The 21,866-nt window shown below is 41.9% G+C and overlaps 1 protein-coding gene across 23 annotated transcripts in view; it reads right to left on the minus strand.

The window, feature by feature from the left end:
- The window catches only part of camk2b1 (calcium/calmodulin-dependent protein kinase (CaM kinase) II beta 1), a 130,155-nt gene that overhangs the window by 80,800 nt on the left and 27,489 nt on the right, over window positions 1-21,866 (minus strand). For 15 of the 23 annotated variants that reach the window (XM_049578507.1, XM_049578505.1, XM_049578525.1 and 12 more), the window contains exons 4-5: window positions 20,347-20,401; window positions 19,973-20,038 (exon numbers count right to left, since the gene is read on the minus strand). In XM_049578507.1, the coding sequence (XP_049434464.1) occupies window positions 19,973-20,038; window positions 20,347-20,401 (121 nt within the window). Of the gene's footprint in view, window positions 1-6,466; window positions 6,540-19,972; window positions 20,039-20,346; window positions 20,402-21,866 lie in introns of all 23 variants that reach the window. The other 8 variants (XM_049578509.1, XM_049578506.1, XM_049578510.1 and 5 more) reach the window with 1 other exon arrangement.

Raw genomic sequence — 21,866 nt, forward strand, 5'->3', positions numbered from 1 at the left:
ACCTTTGCTGTTTAGCAATGTTTCACAAAAGTCAAGGTCCTACAGTCATAAAACTAACTTCAGCTCTTAACTGTGAATGTGTCACCAGAAATTAATAATTATTAAATACTTAAATACTCATATGTTGTTGTTTTCTTTAGTTTCAGACACTCGAGTTCAAACACTCGGTTTGAACAGCTGTGAATTGTGATGTCACAGACAGAAAATCATTTGAATATGGAAAACTGCTTAGTCTAATTGCCAGATGGCAAAACAGCAGCTTGCCGACCTCTGTGTTTGAAAAATGCAAGGACAAATAAAGGAGAATCCCTGTGTGCGCGTGTGTGTGTGTGTGTGTGTGTGTGTGTGTGTGTGTGTATGTGTGTGTGTAGATACAATATAAACAGAATGGATTACTTCTTGTGTGTGGCCTCGGAGTTTGCATTATTTGCATGGTCTTCTTGATATCACTTGCATCGTATAGAAAAGCCAATCCATCCTGCCGTCTGGACTTGTGTGGGTACTATGTTAATATTTTATGTAGTTCTGGATGTTTTGCACTGTACACCACATACATCCTGTATTTCTATGAAGATTTGGATGAATGCAACTGAGACAAGAAATCTGCACCTTTAAATTATCTCAAGATTTCTTGCTATCATATCATCAGTAAACTTGTAGCCTAACAATTAAGCTAAGAAACTGAGCCGTAAAAAGGGGGCAGTCTTAATCCTACAAACGCACAGGACCTCGAAGGCTGATTTACAGTAATAGGTGCAATAAAGGAAGGGTCCGCGAAATATTAGAACATGAGAGAAACGAGAGAGAGGGAGAGACAGAAAGTGAGACAGAAACAGAGAGAGAGAGTAGGAGAGAGAAAGATGGACTGGCATGGCTGTAAAGTTCAGGGCTATAAATTAGAATCCTGTGTCTTGTTTCTAAAGGTCTCCCAATGAATAAATACTAGCCAGGTCACATCTACAGCCTAAATACTAAGAGCTGGGCGCGTGTGCAGAGTGGTCTCTAAAAGCCAGCACGAGCATGTGGCTGCATGTGTCTGTAAATGTGCTGTCGAGGCTACAGCGACTTCCATCTATGAATGCGTGCGTGTTCTCTTGCACACTCATTGCATGCAGTTCAGCGTGTGTGTGCGTGTGTGTGTGTGTGTGTGTGTCCACCCTCCCCCCACTTTGTCAGCTGTTGAGCTCTGTAACCCGCAGGGTGAGAATCCTCTGCATGTGTGCGTTTGTGTCTGATGGAAGGAGTTCATCCTAAACGTTCCTGTGTTAGTTAGCAGTTAAGGGTGGTCATGCCGTGGATATCACACCCAATATTTGCTGTATTTTAAGATCCATCCTGTAGTGTTCCTGCTCACCCTTTGCTTTAACGACAGCGTCTATAAAAAGCGGGCTTTGTGCACACGTTGTATACGAGCTGTGCTTCTGTGTACGTATGTAATCTGTACCCCACTTCATGGTAGTCTTCAAAGAGGGACTGGATAATTAGATCCACAGATCACAGCAGCAAACAGGAATTAAAATAATTCTCGTTTTCACTCTTGTTCTGGAGAAATCTAATGGTGCAGATGACAGTAAAATACATGCTTATCCTGTTTTTTGAGCACACCATTTTTTGTGAACTAACAAATAACTGTATTGCTACATCTTAAAGTCTGTAGCATTTGAGATAAACTGCACATGAAAAGTACACTGTAAATAAAAGGAACTGATATAAATGCATGGCTTGAAGTAAAAAAAAAATCTGTATTTTCAGTATTATCTACTGAAGAAAAGCCATTAAGGATCTAAATATATGTATCCACAGTAACAGCAACTTCTCATACCACCACAGCTGCTACTCTAACTCCATCAATATCAATATGGCTGCTAATTGGAACCATAGAAACATTATAATTAGGGATAGACCGATATGGATTTTTTTAAGGCTGGTGCCGATACCAATTTTTTTCCATCACCCTTAGCCGATGACCGATTATGGACTGCCGATTTTCTTGAGCCGATATTTGGGGCCGATACTGCTTTTGCTCCCTCAATTTACATAAAAAAAAATGACACAATAATAACAAATATTACAGGTCTCAAGTTTAAAATAAGAAACATTTATTGAACAGTAAAAAATACTAAAACAAGATGGAAAGTTGAGGTACAACAGGTAGAATATTATTATTATTATTATTATTATTATACATTCAAATAAAAAAAAGAGTTCAGTGCTCTTAAATCTTCCAGTAATGTCTTTATAAAATAAACAAATATTTAAGCTGAAGCATAAATAAAACAACAACTACTGTACACAGTAGGATTCAACAGCTTTGTTCAACTTAACCACATACTTTAAAATGAAAAAAAGTGCCAGGGAAAAATAAATCCGCGAACCCACACGCGTATCGGGCAATGCCGATACAAGTAAAGAACTCAAATATCGGCCCGATATATCGGCCGGCCGATGTATCGGTCTATCCTTAATTATAATACAATATTATATTGTGATTTTGGTGATAGATACAGTCAGTATTTATGGGAAAGCTCCTGAAACATCACATCTTTTAACGCAGAGGGGGAAAACAAATTCAGTCCAATTCAATTTTACTTATAACGCCCAATATCACAAATCACATTTTGCCTCGGATGGCTTCACAAGTTATTTTTCAACTTGGACACTATTTTCATGTTTTGGTGTCTAAGTTTTAGAAATTAGTAAGGCAGTGATTCCCAACCGGTGGGTCACGCTCCAAAAGTGGATTGCGGGTCCATTCATAAACATGCTAAATTTGTGAAAAACACACTTTATTTTTAAGTATAGTGATTTTCTGGCACAAAACTTTTACTTTGACGTGCTGTTTCCTGCTGTGAGGGAAAGACCAACAGATTGGTACTTGACAGAGACACCAAACTAGCTCGACGACATGGGAAAAATGCCAGTATGACGCTGAATGTGTTAAACTGTGTGGACCTTGAATTAATGGGTAAGGTGAAATCTGGACCCTGTGGCTGGACCAGTTGGGAACCACTGCACTGAGGGAATGTTCCCACCTTCAAATTACGTCCACTTAAAGAGCTTGTTTTTGCCACTGATAGGCTCGAAGGGTTTGACAAGATTATTGGATCTTTACAGAGACAGACCTTTTTCTTAAAGAGTACGATCCTTTTAGTTTCACCAGAAACAGCTCCAAAATTGTTACTGTGAAACCCACTAAACTCCATTTAAATAAAGAGTAACTTTATCATCATAAAACACATCTCATTCAAAGATGACAAAATAAAACTCACAGTAACTATCCTGGTTCATCTTCCACTTGGTTTTGTTGAAATAAACCCTTAATTCAGCCACTGAGAAGTGAAAATGTGTTGGCTGTATTCATGCTAAAGATACTGCTTATTTAAATGGAGTCTGGTGAGGTTGGAGATGGCAAATTCAGCGCTGTTTCTGGTTTAACGAAAACTGTTCTAACACTTTATCCAGACAGTATGAAATTGTTCAGCTACAAGTAAAAATCTAGCCTCCAAGGACCTGTAGTTCATGAGGTTTTAAATCCCTGCTTGATAACATCATAGCACATGGTCGAAACACAGCACACATGGCGTTGCGCAACGTTAGTGCAGATATACTGTCTCGAAAACGTGCACGAAATTCACTAAAACACGCTAGTCTATCATGTAAACAGCTGTATGGTACTGATATTGGGGTAAGTTTAAAAACCACGCTTTCCCAGCATTCCCCTAACTATGACTAGACACCAACTATTTATAAAGCAAGCAAGAAAACTGTACTTTGACACACTAAAAACATCTTTTATTAGTTTTTGTTTCTTACGTGCATAAGAGTGGCACAAAGGTGTTGAAGGAAATGGCCACTTTAGAATGAAAATACAGACAGTACTTACTGACCCTCATGCCGACAAGAAGTCCAGTGTAGTTTTTTGATCCACAAAACTCGTTCGGGGTATCAGAGGATAACAGCTAGCCAGCATAACCTACATTTTGAAAATGCAATAAAACTCCACTAATGCATTTCAAAAACATCACAACGGCTCTTCCGTCATAATCCAAGTGCCCTGAAGCCATGGCATGCAAAATTGACCTTGACTTTCCTCCACTTTTATAGCATCTTTTCTCACTGTGGTCAGTTAGCCTCGCGCAAGACTAGCTGATGGCTAGTGGTAGTGCAAGTTCTCGAGTCTTGCATGAGTTGCTATGTAAACACAGCACTCCTGCAGGGCAGACTAACTGACCACGGCGAGAAATGATGCTATAAAAGTGGAGTAAATTACGTCTTTTCAAGTCAATTTTGCATGCCACGGCTTCAGAGCACTTGGATTATGACGGACGAGCCGTTCTGAAGTTTCTGAAATATATTAACGGCGTTTTAATACATTTTCAAAATGTGAGATCCGTGCACTTCAAGACAAGTGTAGCTGTTATTCCGGCTAGCTGTTATCCTCCGATACCCTGAACGAGTTTTGTGGATTAAAAAACTACACTGGACTTCTTGTTGGCATGAGGGTCAGTAAGTTTTGTTAGGCCTGTCACAATAACGAATTTTGCTGGGCAATTAATTGTGTCAGAAATTATTGTGATAAGCGATAACATTGCGTAATATTGTGCTTTTAAGACCATTTTTATTATTGTTGTAATTTTGCTGTTTTTAGACCATTTTTTAAACTTATATAATGATAAAAAGGCATATTGATGCAAGTACACCCTTTTAAAGAGAAACAAACATTTGTTTAACAAGAATATTTAGGAATGCAAAAAAGAAAATTTAAATATCTGAAATTACACATAAAAATATCGAAATAAATAAATAAATACAAAAAAATAGACTGTCAGTCTCTCACTCTCAGGTGTGCAGTTAAGTTGGTCGTATTCGCTCTTTTTGTTGAGATGGTTTCAGAACAAACCCGGCACACCGGCTCATCCAAATTACTGGGCTCCCCTCTGTCATTTGGTTTAAATCCAAAACACTCCCACACAGCGGCCGTGGCATTTGGTTGAGGAACAAGTTCCATGTCTTTCTCATACGCTCAACTGTTTTCTCCGCCTCGTCTCCCCCTCACGAAGATCGCACTGTGTGTGTGTGTGTGCGAAGCCCATAGCCCCGCAGTGAACGCTCTTGTCGTCCAGTCTCTTTGGTGGAGAGACACGAGGAAAACAAACACGCATAAATATGGCAATTATTCGCGGCTGGAAAAGTTACTGTCTCCCTTTTAATTTACCGTGCAATTAACCGACTTACCGCATATCGCGACAGGCCTAACTACCGTCTGTATTTTCATTCTAAAGTGGCCATTTCCTTCAAGCCTTCAGTAAGCTACTGTAAAATTACTTGTTGTGGTAGTTGCAGATACTGTGTGAGCACAAATTACCTTTCACATAATATACTAATAAAGAACTAATCAAATAAGGGCTGCAGAGACAATCAAAATGACGGTTTAATTATGATCCCCGGCTGGTGATCATCATGAGGCAGCAGTTTTTCAGAAAACAGCATCAGTTTATGTTTCCTTTTGCTGTAGCAGTCAGTGCTCACTGATTACAACAGTGTGACAATGCTACTAACTGAGTTTGATGAAATCACATGTAAGAATTTAAAAATGTGTGTAAACTGAGTGTGCATGGGAGGGTTTAACTTCTATAAATCTAGGTTAAGGATATTTTGAAGGGCGCAACACTGTTGGGATTAGCTTAAAAGTAAGAGTAGTCAGTGTGCAGAGAGAAGACATCATCCCCTGAAACCTTCCTGAGGGTTTATGATGACATTGTTGGTTTAACTTGAGACTATTCTGAGGTATAATTCAAGACAGAAGATAAAAGCATCAGCTCAGGAGACGCTTGAAAGAATATCATGAAACATGAACCAAGATCTCTAAACACCACTGAGATGCACTTGATGTTGAATGAGGCTGGCTTGAAACTACTTGGATCAATACAATAAACTAAACGATTCAAAGCCAGAGGAAAGGGAGGACGGGGGGGAAGAAAAAAAATCAATGTAAATGTGACTGTGGCTTCTTTTAACTCGCCTCGTGGGAGAGACTGATGGTTGAATGTGTAAACACTGGATATTTATTGCACCTGTAGAAGGTTTGTTTATGTGTTTGTTTATGTGTTTATAAAGGCTCGTTGATTGATTGATCTGGTTGTCGGTCAGTGCAACAGGAGTTTTATAATGTTTGTCAAATGATTGTAAAGAGAACGGGTGGGGTGGGGGGTGGGGGCAGGTGGAGCCGGGAGGGTGGGTGAGGCAGGCCAGGGTCCTCCAGTTAAAAAATAAAATACCATATAATAAAAAAGCAAGAAGGAAACATGAGAGCATACCGAGAGACAAGTCGGACAGGCGGACATTAGAACAGCAACTGACGACACGAAGAGACGAGACGGAGGAGGAGGGAGGAAGGGAGGAAGGAGGAAAGGGACGGAGGAGGGAAAGGAAGCAGGGATGCAGATGCTCCTCTACATATACTAACCTTCAGGTCCCTGTGCACTATGTCATGTTGGTGAATGTGATGGACACTTTCTAGAATCTGATGGATACAGTGACTGTGAAGACAAAACAGAGAGAGGAGGGACAGTGGGGGTGGAGGTGGCGGAAGGGGGGGAGGAGGGATGAAGATGGATAGACCACGGGGATGCACAGAGAGGGATGAAGGTGGAGAAATGGAAGGGAGAGGGGTGACGGAGAAGAAAGAGGATGCCAGGTGAACAGAGTGACGGGCAGGGCCAATGCAAGATGAATGAGACAAAATTAAATATGAGAGAATGGCAGGTTAGATTAGAGGAGGCCATGTGACACAGATGTCAGAAGAAATGAGAGGAGAGAGAAGGAGGAGGAGAGGGCGATTGATGCATATAGAGATGTTGGAAGGGGAGGGACGGGTGGGTGAATGCGGGTGGAGGAGACAAAAACGTTTCGTTTTGCTTTTTTAAACATGATGAGAGACAAGAACAGCCACAGCAGAACAACCTGCCAGACACAAAATCACAACAACACCGACAGAGGAGAGGAGAGGAGAGGAGAGGAGAGGAGAGGAAACCCAAAAAAAAAAAAAAAAAGAGGTGACAGATTATGAAAGAGAAGACGCTTCTGAAGGGCAAAGAGAGATAATACATGAAAGAAATGGAACACTTATGTATAGGATGAAACTGAATCATAGAAGACTGGTGGGCTGATGCCAGGCTATTTTTCCATCACTAAAAGCAAAACACATCACTGCATGAGAGGTACGAGCACCTACCTCACTCACTCTATTGTGTGTGTACATTTAAATGTGTGTGTATGCAGCCTTGGTGCAACGACAGTGTAATGTGCACAATATGTGACTAATAGCAGGCGCAAAGAGACAGGCAGCCTGCAGGATCCACACCCACACAGTGTCTAGTTAGTGGGCGGACTGAGAGAGAGAGAGAATGAGAGAGATAATATGTGCATGCTTCCTCACAAACATACGCACACACGCCTTACACACAAATCTTTACAAAAACACGACATGCACATAGTTTATGATGCTACACTCAACACCAGAGGCTGAGACTTTGTATTGACTGCATAGACATCCTGATCTTTCACTTCTTGGATGTTTCTTGGTTTAAAGGGTTAGTTCAGATTTTTTCAAGTGGGGTTGTGTGAGGTACTTATCCACAGTCAGTGTACTACCTGCAGTGGATGTCAGATGGCATGCCCCCAGTCAATCTACTGCTGTGGACGGGTCAGCTACAGAACTTATTTCATGCACCTAAAAAAAATCAGTTTAAGTGTATACCATTTTAGCCCCTTTTACACGGCCAGATTTTCCGCGAATGTTGGGCCGTTTTGCCTTCCACAACAGGAGGGCAGGGTATATGCAGGAATCCTGAGGCTAATTTCAATACCTTTTTAAGACTTTTTTTAAGACCTTCCAAAAAAACCTTAAGACCTCATCGCCACTTCAAGCTGTCGTTAGCAGCAACGCATCTTTAACTTACTAAACAGTTGTAGTTTGCAATTAAATCTATGGAGCACAAACATACAACAGAACTCAGATAAAATGAGAAGGAATAAAGCTTGAAAGAATAAATTAAACCAAAGGCAGGTTTATTAAAATACACCTTAGGTCATAACAAGTAACACAGCTCTACAGCTCAACATCAACTATTCAAGACCAACTTGCTGAAAACAACAACCTTATGTGGGATTTAGGGCTGACCCAAAAAATTCGAAGCTTCAAAGCTTCGTTTGATGGCACGGGATTCAATTGTAGAAAAAAAAAAAAAAAGAATATTCAGCCTTTTTTTTCTCCCGTTTTTTGGGGGGACCTTGAACGCAACACTAATCATGCCGTCTGTTTATACGGTTGTTTTTTTCCCCTTTAGCCATATGTAAACTCAAAGAACGAGAAGCAATATCTATTAGGCATATAATATTTCATGTTCCAGTTCCAGTCTGTGTTTTTAATTGATTGATTGTTTTTGGTTGGTTATTAAAAAAGAAAACATCTCCGACAAGGAAACAGAAAGCCCGACGTGCAATGAATGGAGACCTATTATCCTGCTTGAACACAGACGACTAAATTCTTTCAACAATGTGACTCAAAATAATGATAAAATAGATTTTACTGATGTAAAATAATATACTGATGGTGACATTTTTCACCGGTCCGCTGTGCTCTGAGTCTGGTGTCAGTGACACATGCTGCTCTGAGTCGCGCATCTGTCTGCTTGCGCTGCAGTGCGCAGAGGGTTTTAATTTTTAGTGGTAAATCAAAAGTTAAACACTACTTATCAGCAACCAGAAGTGCTTTTTCATTTGTGAATATTTTTATCTTAATTCTAGGGTTGCAAGAAACTACCCTTTCGCCATAATTTTTAAGTTATTAACTTTTTTGGACTTTTTTTTTCGCTCAGCCCTCACCCTGAGTGGCAGTCCGAGTGTGTCTACCTACATATCGTTGTTTGTAATAGTCGCGAGGAGGAAAATAAATTATCCATTCATGGATACTTTTTGTCAAAGCTTGAATGCCAAGAAAATATAATACTTCATAAAATCGCGATTAAGATTTTTTAATACTTCTTAAGGGCCTTAATTTTCCGACATTTGATTTATCAACTTTTAATACTTTTTAAGACCCCGCGGACACCCTGGAGGGGCTGTTGATGACTTGTGGGAGGAGCTGTTGATGACGCCGTATGTGCGACCCACTGGCAGTGGATAAACAGGAAACAGCTGATAGCAGGAATTAGCGAGCAGCTAGTAGCAAGAGGGAAACGCAAACCTGACAGACACTGTAAAGATGAGCAACTGGGGAGACAAGGAATTGTGCGCCCTCCTTGTCCACGCAAACGAAGAGGCCATTAACCGTCAGATGACGGGGACGGTGAAGAACGGGCCGACTTGTGAGAGAATCGCCGCCAGAGTACCCGTGGCTTCCCTTGGAGTACGTCACTGTTTACGTCACACACTGAGCCACACGTTTTGTTACTTGCTCACGCCCCCCATTGCCCCGAAAAAGGCGCATTCTGTATAAACAAAAGTAGGTAGGCAGCATTTTGCGGCACTTCCCGATTTTGTTTTCATACTGCCAATGCTGAAAAAAGACTGATTGGGCTTTCCTGCAAATTTGCACAAGTCCTATCTAAAAGGGGCTACTGAGAGTATTTTCACTGCTTCACCCTAATGTCAGACCAGAAACTGGAGCTGTTACATTGCTCTCTTCAAAGCCAGACTCCATTGAGAAAAACACTGATTTAAAATCCCTAGACGCAGGAGCTGCTGCCTCCATCAGTTAGTTAGTTTGTGTTCCGGTGTGCTTCTGGAGTTTAAAAGGGTTAGTTTGGGTTCATTCAAGTCACACAATAACACAAACTAACTAACTGACTGAGGCAGCAGTAGACCATCAGCTCCTCAGTACAGTGAGCTTAAATTACTGTTTTTCTCAATGAAGTTTGGTGGCTTTGACGAGAGAGCATATAGTTAACAGCTTCCCTGTTGGAATTTGCTGTCTGACAGAAAGATGAAGCAGTGAAAATACTCTCAATATAGCATACACTTAAACTGATATTGATTTTTATAGGCTGAACTTTTTTTAGGTGGCTAAAATATGTTTTGTAGCTGACCCCCATCCACAGAAGTACATTGCTTAGCTTTTATGTCAGACTCCACCATGCTTCTCCAAACTGGGGCGGCGTGCTGGCTGACATAAAAAAACAACACAAAAAAGACAGCTCGACTTGAGGCAGTCTCAGTCAACTGAGGGGTCTCCAATTGAAAATTCGATTATCCGACTTTTGGGCGCAGCCCTGGATAGTACAACCATAGGGTATTGTAGAGTAATATATACACAATGAGATGAGATTTTTGATAGATAATCATCACTAATGTGGATATAATGACTAAGTGGGTAAAGGCAAATATTCAAACAGCTGGAACAGTCTGGTAAGTTCAGAAAACTACTTTGCTGTTATGCAGCCTTTAAAACCAGAAAAAGGCAACACTTATATCACACCATCCAAAATCTAAGACGACATCTAATCACACCCCGGGTTGGGAGTAACAACTGCGCCAAGCGTGGGAGTTCAAGTATCTCGGGGTCTCGTTCACAAGTAAGGATAGAATGGACCGTGAGATGGATTGACGGTTTGGCACAGCATCTGCAGAGAGCTGAGCTGGAAGGCAAAGCTTTTGATTTACTGGTCCATCTACGTCCCAACCCTCACCTATGGTCATGAGCGCTGGGTAGTGACTGCAAGAATGAGGTCACGGATACAAGCGGCCAAAATGAGTTTCCTCTGTGGGGTGGCTGGGCTCAGCCTTAGAGATAGGGTAAGGAGCCCAGACATCTGGAGGGAACTTGGAGTAGAGCCGCTGCTCCTTCACATCAAAAGGGGTCAGCTGAGGTGGTTTGGGCATCTGATCAGGATGCCTCCTCTGCGCCTCCCCTTAGAGGTGGTTCAAGCGAGTCCCACTGATGGGAGGCCCCGGGGCAGACCCAGAACACACTGGAGGGATTACATATCACATCTGGCCAAGGAACGTCTCAGGATCCCCCAGGAGTAGCTGGAAAGTGTTGCAGGTGAGAGGGGCATCTGGAGCACCTTGCTCAGCCTGCAGCCCCTGTGACCCAGCTTTGAATAAGTGGTTGAAAATGGATGGATGGATGGATGGATAGAGATCTAATCTCATATAACAATATCAATATATATTTCACTTCGCTGAACACAGGAGCTGCTGGTCTAGTTTGCATGTGTTATTGTGTAACTTTGGTGTTTTAAAGGGATTAGTTCAGATTCACCAAAATCACACAATAACTGAAACAAACTAGACCAGCAGCTGCCATGTCCAACAAGGTAAAAGTACTTTTTAGTCAATGTAATATGGCTTTGAAGACACTTTCAGCTCAGGTCCCCGACAGAACGGGCTGTCTGTTTGGAAAGCACCGAGCATATGCCTGGATAAATGAGTTAAAGTGATGGGAAACTTTACTGTATGCGTGCATAGACACATCGCTTGACATAAAGAAACAGGAGAGCATCTCCACTCCTTTATTTGTCCATTTGTGTGTGCCTCTAATTTCTCACTGTCCAAAACCATTATGTCATTCCAAGGGAGTCAGCTGTTTGTGAACTCCTGGTGGGGCAAACAGGGAAAGAAGTGCAGCGCTCGTCACACTTGCCAAAAAATGTGACTTGCTCAGCACTTTGAGCTACAATGTCCAACTGTTCTCTGCAGGAAAGTAAAGTGATACTGAGAGAAAAATCAAACACAGAGCCAGTCTGTGTGTCAAGAGAGGGCACCTTCTCTGCCTCTCACATGCCTGTGTATGCTTTCAATACTGAAGTACACACTGTACTGGAATAAAGCGTGACCATGCTTGTGTGTAATGAAAAATACTTCCTAAACAGAATAAAAATGGGGGAAATAATCCTGTTTCCTTCCATGTTTTCAATGCTGTGTAACAACAAAATAAATGCAAGGATGGAAGTATAAGTATGTACAAACAACAGATAAAACACTTCTCCATGGAAACTAAAGCATAAACTTTCAATGGCTGCATCTCATAGCCTGAAAATCAGATATTTTAGTCAGAGGTTGGTGGAGAAAAATAGCACCACACCAAAACAACTTCATACATCAACAGTGTTGCTCCCTGGTGAGGATAAAATCCTTGATTCAGCTTCAGGTGTAATTTACTCCTTGCTCATAATGGTCTCCATCCAATCAAACACTACTGAGGAGACACTCTGATAGATTCTGACAGGGGGCGACAGGGTGTGATGCAGCACAGTTTGGGGTCTGTGTGAGTGCGCGAGTGTGTGCTTGTGAGACTAATTATCGTAGCTAATTAAAGTCCCAGTTCTTGCTGGTCTCCAAGGGAGTAAGGGTGGGAGGGAGGGAAGGACTGGCCTGGATGACTGACATTCAAATAAGTGAAGGGAGGGGAAAGAAAAGTGAATGTGTGTCTGTGTGCACGAATAAAAGATAAGTACGGCAAGGGTTACACTGTGGGTAGAAAAGACAGCGATCACGTGGGAGTTCAGATGGGCAGTTATTAATACTGTAGCATACGTTTCTGCAGGTACACGGCAGCTTACACACACACTCAAGCACACACAGAGTAAAATACTGTAACTCTGTCCTCAAAACTGTAAAAAAGGAAACAACTATGACACATACAGACACATTTCTGCATTCATCAAACAGCAGGCCTTTGTTAGCTTGCAAAAACGACTGGACCAAAGCCAGAACAGAAACTCTTTAGCTTCAAGCTTAAGGAGAAATTTGCTGGCAGTTGCTGAAGACTACTAAATATGCAGTTTTGACAAAGCAGCTGTCCTCCTTAGCGCACAGGAGAGGAATGGGCAAAAATCCCAGATAATTAGAAAACTCAAATCCTTTACCTTGAACACATCGTATTTAAAATCAAGGACCGCCTTATAAAAGCCACAAACAGAAGAAGTCAGCCTTTCGCCACTCATGGTTTGACCGAAAAACCAAGACAAAGCTGAAAGTTTGTCTGAATGTAAAAGACTCAAAAAAGCGGTTGCAGTTCTACAGATCCACTTTCAAGGTTCAACTGCAAATTGTCTTTGCCTACGCCGTTGTTGAGTGTTTATACTTGTGCTGTGGTGTGTCACTCTACAGTTACACCTCTAAAACAGCATCAGCGTCAGGGTTGTGAAGTGCTGTTAAGTTCAGTTGATCCAAAACACACATTAAACACACATTAAACATGTCTTAATAGAGACAATTTCAAACACAAGTGCACAAATCAGCTTCACTATAACTCGCAGCATTCACAGACAAACACTTGTCTTTATCTGGACACATTTTCCCCACAAATACAACATGCTAACGTTATTAGCACAAGCCTATGGCATTTTACGGTGTATAAATTAGCCTAGCAGCTAGCAGACTTTTGTTCTACTAATATAAAGACAGGGACAACAGCAACATTTAACAAAGGCAACTTAACGAAATTCGGCTCCATTACAACTCACAAGGTTCACTAACAAATCAACTGTCTTATACTAAACACGTTTTCCGAACAAATACAACATGCTAATGTTATTAGCACAAGCCTATGGCAATTTACATTGTATAAATTAGCCTAGCGACTAGCAGACTTTTCCTCTACTCATATGAAGCCAGGATAAATCATACACAAGACTTAAAATGATATTTTGTGGAGGCTTTATTGTCACAATTTTTGTGTCTTATTTGTGACATAAAAGTAAATAAAAGTTTCATTTCCACTGAGGGACATGATTTCGGCTAACAAAAACAGAGCGGAGGTCTGCGTCGTGGCTGTGTGTGTTACATTTATGACATTTCTAGCATGTCAGGATACGGCGTAGGGTACGGCGCAAGGTACAACGTCGATACGATGCAGAGGTATAAATCCCGCTTAACAGTTGCCATATGACAGATGAGTATGCTTACATGATACTTTCATCTGTGGGCCTCAACTGTGCTGGATCCATTAGATAATACTTAATGTTTTGGAACCCTAGTTTAAAGGTCCAGTGTGTAGGATTTAGGGGCATATATTAGCAGAAATAGAATATAATGTAAAAAGCATGTTTATTTAGTACATTATCACCTAAAAATATGAATTGTTGTGTTTTTGTTACCTTAGAAAGAGTCACCAGCCCCTCTGTGACGAGCAGCATCAGAAAAACACAGATTTTTAAACATGAAACTACTTTATTCAGTGTTTTTACCATTTTAAATCACTTGATTTGTTTGTTTTGAAGAGGAAGAGACCTCTGTGGATAATTCAGCTCCTAAAACCTCCTCAATGTCTGGTTCTTAATTAATCAGAGAAAAAAGGTGAGTACACACTAGCAGGTGCTGGGCAAGCAGCCCACTGCGATGTGCCAAACAGTACTGGAGAAATGTTTATTTTTAACATTGAACTGCTTTATTCAGTGTTTTTGCAGGTTTGAATCACCTGGTCTGTTTGTTTTGGAGAGGAAGAGATCACTGTGAATAATTCGGCTAACAGTAAAAACATCCCGAACAATGAACCCTGAAGGAATCCTAAGCAGGAGTTAATGCTTGGCATGGGGGAGATGTTTTAGCTGGTTGCAATCTGCAATCCTAGGTATCCTAGGTAACAGAATCCCTAAAAAACTCTACAATCAGATTTGATTTTCTTTTCTGAGTAATGATACAAGTGCAAAAATAATTTGAGGATTTGTCTTTTCCACAGTTTCTGTCACTGGCTAAAAATCAACTAAAACTCTAGAACTGGAGCAGAGCTGTAAATGCACAGTAGAAAGACATGTAAGCTTGATGTTAGCTATGACTATAAGAAATATGCCATGTCAGGTTTGCTTGGTGATGGAGATTATGCACTGACTAAAACCTGAGCTGTAAGCCAAAGCTCGCCACTCTTGCTCCAAACAGGATTGCTTTTAGACTACTTGTTGCACACAATTAAAATAGTTTCACTGAAACTTCAGCTGGATTTACACTAGAGCTGCAATGATCGATTGATTGATTGATTGATTGATTAGATCTACTGAATTAATCACCAACTGCCTCAAGCGAGGGACTTCAAGTATCTCGGGGTCTTGTTCACAAGTGAGGGTAGAATGAAGAGTGAGATGGATTGGCGGTTTGGCGCGCCTTGGGGTCCCCCAGCAGGAGGTGGAAAGCCTTGCTGGGGAGAGGGATGTCTGAGGTGCTTTACATGGCCTGCTGCCCCCACGACCCAGCCTCCGATAAGCAGTTAAAAATGGATCGATGGATGGATAATTCAATTATCAATTAATCAGTCATTTTAAAGAAAAAAGGCAAAATTCTGGATTCTACCTTCCCTTTTCCCTCCTCTGTGACAGCAGACTGAAAATCTTTGGGTTGTGGTAAAACTTTTAAGACTTTTAAGGACGTCATCTTGGACTCTGGGAAAGACTGATGAACATTTTATAGACCAAACAACTCATGACACGCAGGTCCCGTGGGTCGGTGGTTCAGGTCAGCTTGTCAGAAAATATCACAAGTTTCGGACAGGTGGGTCATAAAGTGTTACAACGTAGTGTTCTCAGCAAGTTATTAATAAACCACAGAAACACTGCACTAATCGAACTTCCACCTTCTCTTTCCCCTCTCTGTCTCTGTCTTACAGCCACCAGCTTTATCTGCTGCACTCAGGCTTTCTGTTATTCAGCTTTTCACCAAGAAATCTGTTGAAGTCAGAATCTTTACATCTCTCCAGTCATACTGTCTGTAAAAATATTTCCCTCTGAGAATTTGTAGGCTTCCCACCGTGTCCTAACAGCAAGCAACTGCCTCTTTGTCCACAGTGAATCTGTTTAATAGGAACTTCTGTGACGTCATTAAACAAACCACGCAGATTAACAGCTGTGCGCTAGAGATCATACTACAGTTGTAACCACTCAAAAGATGGGTGAGTATTTACTGTCTACCTACGTTTGTACTTTTTTTAAAAGAAAAACATGTTTTGTATCGTAATATTTACTGTAAATGACATAAAATACAGCCAACAGGTAGGCAGGTAGGTTGTTTTAAGTGATGGTCATTACCAGAAACTCTCAGGTCCAGCGTACAGGTCGAGTTCAGGTAATTGATTAATGTCTTACAACAGCTGGGTTGGTGCAGGTTTTAAAATAACCTGGCCCAGACATCATTACAAAAAAGTACAGTAAAAAAAACAGTTAAAAAAGTAATAATGTGAATGCATTTATAAGGTGACCAAGGATGGTGTCTCTTACTCATATTTAATGTAACAGACTAATCAGACTAATTGAATTTTGAGGACTCCATTACCAAGAAATCAAGTAATGTGATGTCAGTAAACAGCTCATGTTTACAAAGCTGGTCTGGGATCAGGTTCTACTCAAGAATATCAAAGGAACATGTTCCCTTAAAAATGAATTTGTCGTCACCAGGACAAAACCAAATGACCTCATGTCATTTATTTCAGTTCAGGAAACTGAAAATAAAAATCATTCTCTTGTCAAATGTTACACAGTTGACATTTAAGGCTTGAGGCATTTTGAATAAATGTAATTTAAACTGGTTACAAGGCCAGCTGGCTACATAACACTCTGCTCACATGACCTGAGTTCACTGTTCTCAAGCTACAAGTAAAATAGCTTTGGAGTGAAGAGCTAAAGACCATTTATGGTGCCATACTGGCATGAATTTCAACAACATCAGACTATTCACTTTCACTTTTACCGCTGCTGAATGGACTAACACCCACGCCACAACTGTCATTTTCAAGTATCTCTCTCACTCTTCTCTCAGTCTATTGTCTGTCCACCCCCCCACTACTCCATTTCCTCTTCCGCCATTGGTTCAAAAAGTGAACTGTGTGTGTCGATGAGTCAGCACGAGTGGTGGGAGTGAGATATAAAAGAGCATGGGCGGCGGTGGTGCAATTTGAATACAGAAGTACAGAAGAGAGCTGAATGAAAATTAAGAAATGGAAAGAAAGAGAGGGTGAGACTGTCCACAGACACAAGAACAATACAGGTGAGCAGGGAAATTTGTTTTGTTCTGCTTGCATACTTGTTTTTATGTCTCTCACTGAGGAAAGGGAAAGCACAGGTGGGAACTGAAGGGGGCAAAGTAACAGTGTAGGGGTGCACCTGCACCAGTAAAGCTAACTGAGATCATTTAAAAGACACAAAGTTAAGGTTTGACCAATAAGAGTTTGTTGATGTCATTATCAGCGACTTTCTATGAAACATACAATGCTGTTTTTATTGGTAACTGTTTTGTCCTGGGGCTCAGAGTTTCCTGTGTCATGGTCTAATTACTGTTTTGCAGACTATTTTTCTGCCACATGATAAAGTCCATCTCCAGACACTTTTAAAGTACTTATCCTACTTTTTCCCCCCAAATAGCAGTTAAAAAAACCTCTGAAAAGAGGCTTGAAGCAGATCTACTCTTTCTGCCTCATTGAGAAATTCTGAATGTAGCCTCTGTCCCACCCTCTAACGCTACCTACTGTAGGTTTCGCTTTCCGCTTTCTCCGGCGAAGCTCACACCAGATTGACCGTGACATAGCAGTGCGCATCAAGCTGGCTAGTGTTAAGAAACATCGGAGAGATATAGGGCCTGTCCCACACTTCCCCTAACTTGCACTTGCACTTGGTTGTGCGCGTTCACGTTTAGGCTAGTGGTGTCCCAAAACAGAATTGAGGTAGTGGAAGTGGTTTCCAACACTTAAAACCATCAGCACAACAACATCAGCAACTCAGGTGAACACAGCGTCAAAATATTTAAACAAAATCGACAGACCCGAACAAAATCGATCAGAACTAGAAGACGTCATAGACGCCTCCTGTTTTCAGCATTTCTTGCTTGTTGATTCATCAGACGGAGAAGAAAAAACATGGCACACGCCACAACACAAGCGCTGGAGCCGGCATTTTCAAACCTGAATGACTACCGGTATCTTGCGTCACTACTACGCGTGACGTATGCCTGCACGTCTACTACGCGTGACGTATGCCTGCACGTAGGTCACGCCGATTTGCATGAAGTGGTGTCTTATTTCTTAGGGTAAGATCTCTACCCTTATATTTCTCACTTCCCCCATCAAGGGTTAACTCGCAAACGAGGGCCCTCAATACCAAGTGGAAGATTTAAGGGGTAGAAATGGGATTGGGCCTTAGTCCTACATGTTTGAGCCGCCAGTCAAACCCAGACTCAGATGCCGAGTCTGTTGTGCACCAAAATCATCGACTGACAGGCGTATCAGAAAGGTAAATGTAGCTAGCATTTTTTAGGGCTGTCAAAATAACGCATTAATTTTGATGAAGTTATCACAGAAAAAATAACGTATTGAAGAAATTAATGCTGATTAATTGCGGTCCGTGGTGCCCTTTGACCTGCTGCGTCATTGAAAGCCACAGTGGCTTTGTCACATGATGGAGGCAGACAAGACGACACTGCTCGGCCCTGTGAATGGAACGTTTACATTTAAAAAACGCCCAGATGGAACTGTTGATAGGAGCACCGCTCTCTGCAGTTTCTGCAGTAAGGAATTTTGGTACCACGGACGTACTTAAAGCCTAAAATATCACCTCAACGCAAAGCATTTAGCAGCAAACCCAGAGGTCTGAGCTAGCACTGCTTGTGATGCTAGCTCTAGCTGTCTGTCTCATCAAGCCACACTCGGCCAGGCATTCAGATGCGAACTGAGTAAGTCCACCTGTGACCGCCTAAAGTACTCCCTTGCAAAATGGATTGCAATGGACTGGAGACTGAGGACCATTGTTTCCAAAAATCAAAAAAAATTGAATTTTTTTAAATAAGCTCGAGTCTGAGTGAGCTGGTCGCGAGGAGCAAGAGCGGTGTCCTGGCGGTGAGTCAACCACACACACTCCCCAGATAGGAAAGGTCACACTCACCCAAGGAAGTTCAGATACATTTGTCACGTATAATGCAACACGCAGGGAGAGGCACTAAGTTACGGCCGTGATAGCCTTAGCTGACGAGGTTTTACAAACCAGGTTTACAACAGTGATTGGCTCTTGAATTAGTCACGTGCCTAACATTCCTTCAGTAGAGGAATGTGAAAACACCTCTTTAGTAAGACAGTATAGTCAAGGTCAGATATTTTAGGGGCGTAAACAAAAGAAAAAAACACATTTTTGAGTGGAGGGGGTCTTTAAGTGCAATGTGTTTCTTGCTGCGACATCTCTTGCACTTTACAGAAATCACTTCTCCTCTTATTACAAACCAAACTCTGCTGGTATCTCAGTTTTCACTACGAGATATTAGATGTTTGCAAAAAGCTGTGCTGCACTTTGAAAGTGACCTAGGCACTAACTCACAGACTCCTATTCAATGTCAATTTTGTTTATACCGGGCACTGTGTGGTCCAAAATAAACTCAGCAACAACATCCACCACACTTTTCAGATTTGAAAACCTGAAAAGCAGATTATTTGAAAATCTGCTCTGAACTTGAAAACCCATATTGGTCAAACCTTGGATTAGACTTTGATGTTGCTCCTGTGTAGGTGTGAGAAGTGAGGCACTGTAGCATTGATGTGACGGAAAAAGCGAAGGACAGAGGAGGAGTATTGAAAAATAAGGAGGAAAAGAAGGAAGGAGCAAAGAAAAAGTAGTAGTGATACAGCAGCGAAAACAGGAGGTAAAATGGGAAGTTAACCGAAATAGAGAAAGGGAGACAGCTAGCAGGAGAGAAGAGAAAAGGAAGTAGAAACAAAAAAAGATACTAAAAACAAACACAAGTCAAGAGGAAAAACAATAAGTGAAGAAAGAAAACATGCAGAGAAGGGATGTGAGGCGCAGAGACAGGGAGAGGAGTAAAGAGGACAGCGAGAAAAAGAGGAGCGCAGAGTTGAAGACACCGTAAAGCAGAGTCACACAAGAAAGGGAAAGATACATAAAAACTAAAAGACGACAGAAGACAGAAGACAGAAGACAGAGGCCATTTAAGGACAAGGAGAAGCCCTTTCACACATACACAGACAGAGCGAAGGCTGCGCTCCTACCTGGCGTCGGCCTCGCTGTAATACTCTCTGGCTACGATGTCCTCAAACAGTTCACCTCCGGTCACCCTGCACACACACACACAAACATATTAATACCGGCATGGTTAGATTGGAGGGAGGCGGGGGGGCTATAAAGGCTATAAAGCAAGGATTCCTACGGCATCCCCCCTTCCCCCAATCCCCCCCCTTCCCACACAGTTACCATGGAAACTAGAGGGAATTGCCAGGAGATGGATGTGTAGGGCGTGGGTGGTGGTGGTGGTGTTGGTGGTGGTGGAGGGGATATAGGAGTTAGAGAGTTATGTAATTGTATATATAGGCAAGGGTGGGGAATCAGGGTGGAGGAGAGGAGAGGAGAGGAGAGGAGAACTTACAAGTCAAACAGGAGGTAGTGGAAACCCTCCTCTGATATACTGTCATGAAGACGAACTAGGAGAGAGAGATAAAGAGGGATAAATGTCAATTTCTCTTTGTATCTATATTTTTTTTCTTTAGTGTTTTATTATTAATTCGTTGTGTGAGTAAAGTCAATTTTTTTACCCTGTTTCCATGACTTTTTCTCTCTAGTCTAAAATGGGTAGGCCTATACAGCGATACAGCCAAACATTATTAAACATTATTAAATTATTAAACCCACCCATCAGGCATTTGTGGATATGGTAGCACTTGCTAACTTTGCGTGCGCCTTAAACCCAGGTCAGACAATGAGGCGAAAACATGCCCCATGTATGTTTGATCGGATTGGGATCTGGGGAATTTGGAGGCCAGGCTGACGCCTTGAGCTCTTAGTCATGTTCCCCACGCCATTCCTGAGCAGTTTTTGTGGTGTGGCATGGTGCACTGTCCTTCCATCGGGGAGTACAGTTGCCAATAGGGGGTGTACTGTAATGTAGGGGTGTAACGGTATTTGTATTCGTCCCGTGCTGTCATGGTACAGGTGTCACAGTTTGGTGCACGCTAGGGATGGGCAAACGATCAAAATTCATTATTCGATGATCAAAAAAATTAACGATCAATTATCAATTAATTGATAAGCGGGTATTTCAAAAGAGAGAAAACAAAAGAGTGCAGTGCAGACTGTCGCCGCAAGAGAGCGCAGCTGCCCTAGTTTTGAGCTTCAACCCCCCAGGCCAAAGAGGAAGAATGGCACGCATGCGCAGTTCACCCCTGGGTGTTTACAACCGTTGCCAGCCAGAATTACAGGTTTCCGTTTTCAGGACAACCTCTGTCTTTCAATGGCGTAGTGTTTTCAGAGGCCTCAAGGGAAGCCGCTGAGGCTTTGGAGAGCGATGAGAGCCTCTGTCTGTTTCTGATTTTTTGCCTGGCACTGGTCTGGCGGGGGTCTCGTAGGCCTGTTGAGCCGCCGTGCTTGCCGGGCGGAAGGGTCTCGTTGGCTTGGCAACTCGCCGAGTGGGGGGTCTCGTTGGCATGGCGGCTCACCGGACCTATGCCAGGCATTGTAGGGGAAACACTGCGACTATCGATCAAAATTATTTGTGATCGATCAAAAGCCTTAACAATCAATCATTGATAATCGAAAATTGAAAAAAAATTGCCCATCCCTAGTGCACGCAGTCATACATAGTACGCAGTATTAAAAAAAAGTCCTCACTTCAATCCAGGTGGCGGTAATGAGCCTGAAAGCTGCCAGCAACCGACATTACAGGTGAAGAAGAAGCAGTTAGAAAAACAGACGAAGAAGAAAACTGATGGAGAGTCAGAAGAGCCGCCGGCTTCATTTAAATTACCCGTATGGGAACACTTTGGCTTCCTGTCTGTCGCGGTACATCGCTGGAAACACATCAAACATGTTAACACATATACTACATGTCTATCACTGGTGCGAGGAAAAAAACAACTTGTGTGCAACAACTTCTCCCCGCTGCTTTTAAGC

This window comes from Epinephelus fuscoguttatus, linkage group LG6 (assembly GCF_011397635.1).
Source record: "Epinephelus fuscoguttatus linkage group LG6, E.fuscoguttatus.final_Chr_v1".
Taxonomy (NCBI): Eukaryota; Metazoa; Chordata; class Actinopteri; order Perciformes; family Serranidae; genus Epinephelus; species Epinephelus fuscoguttatus.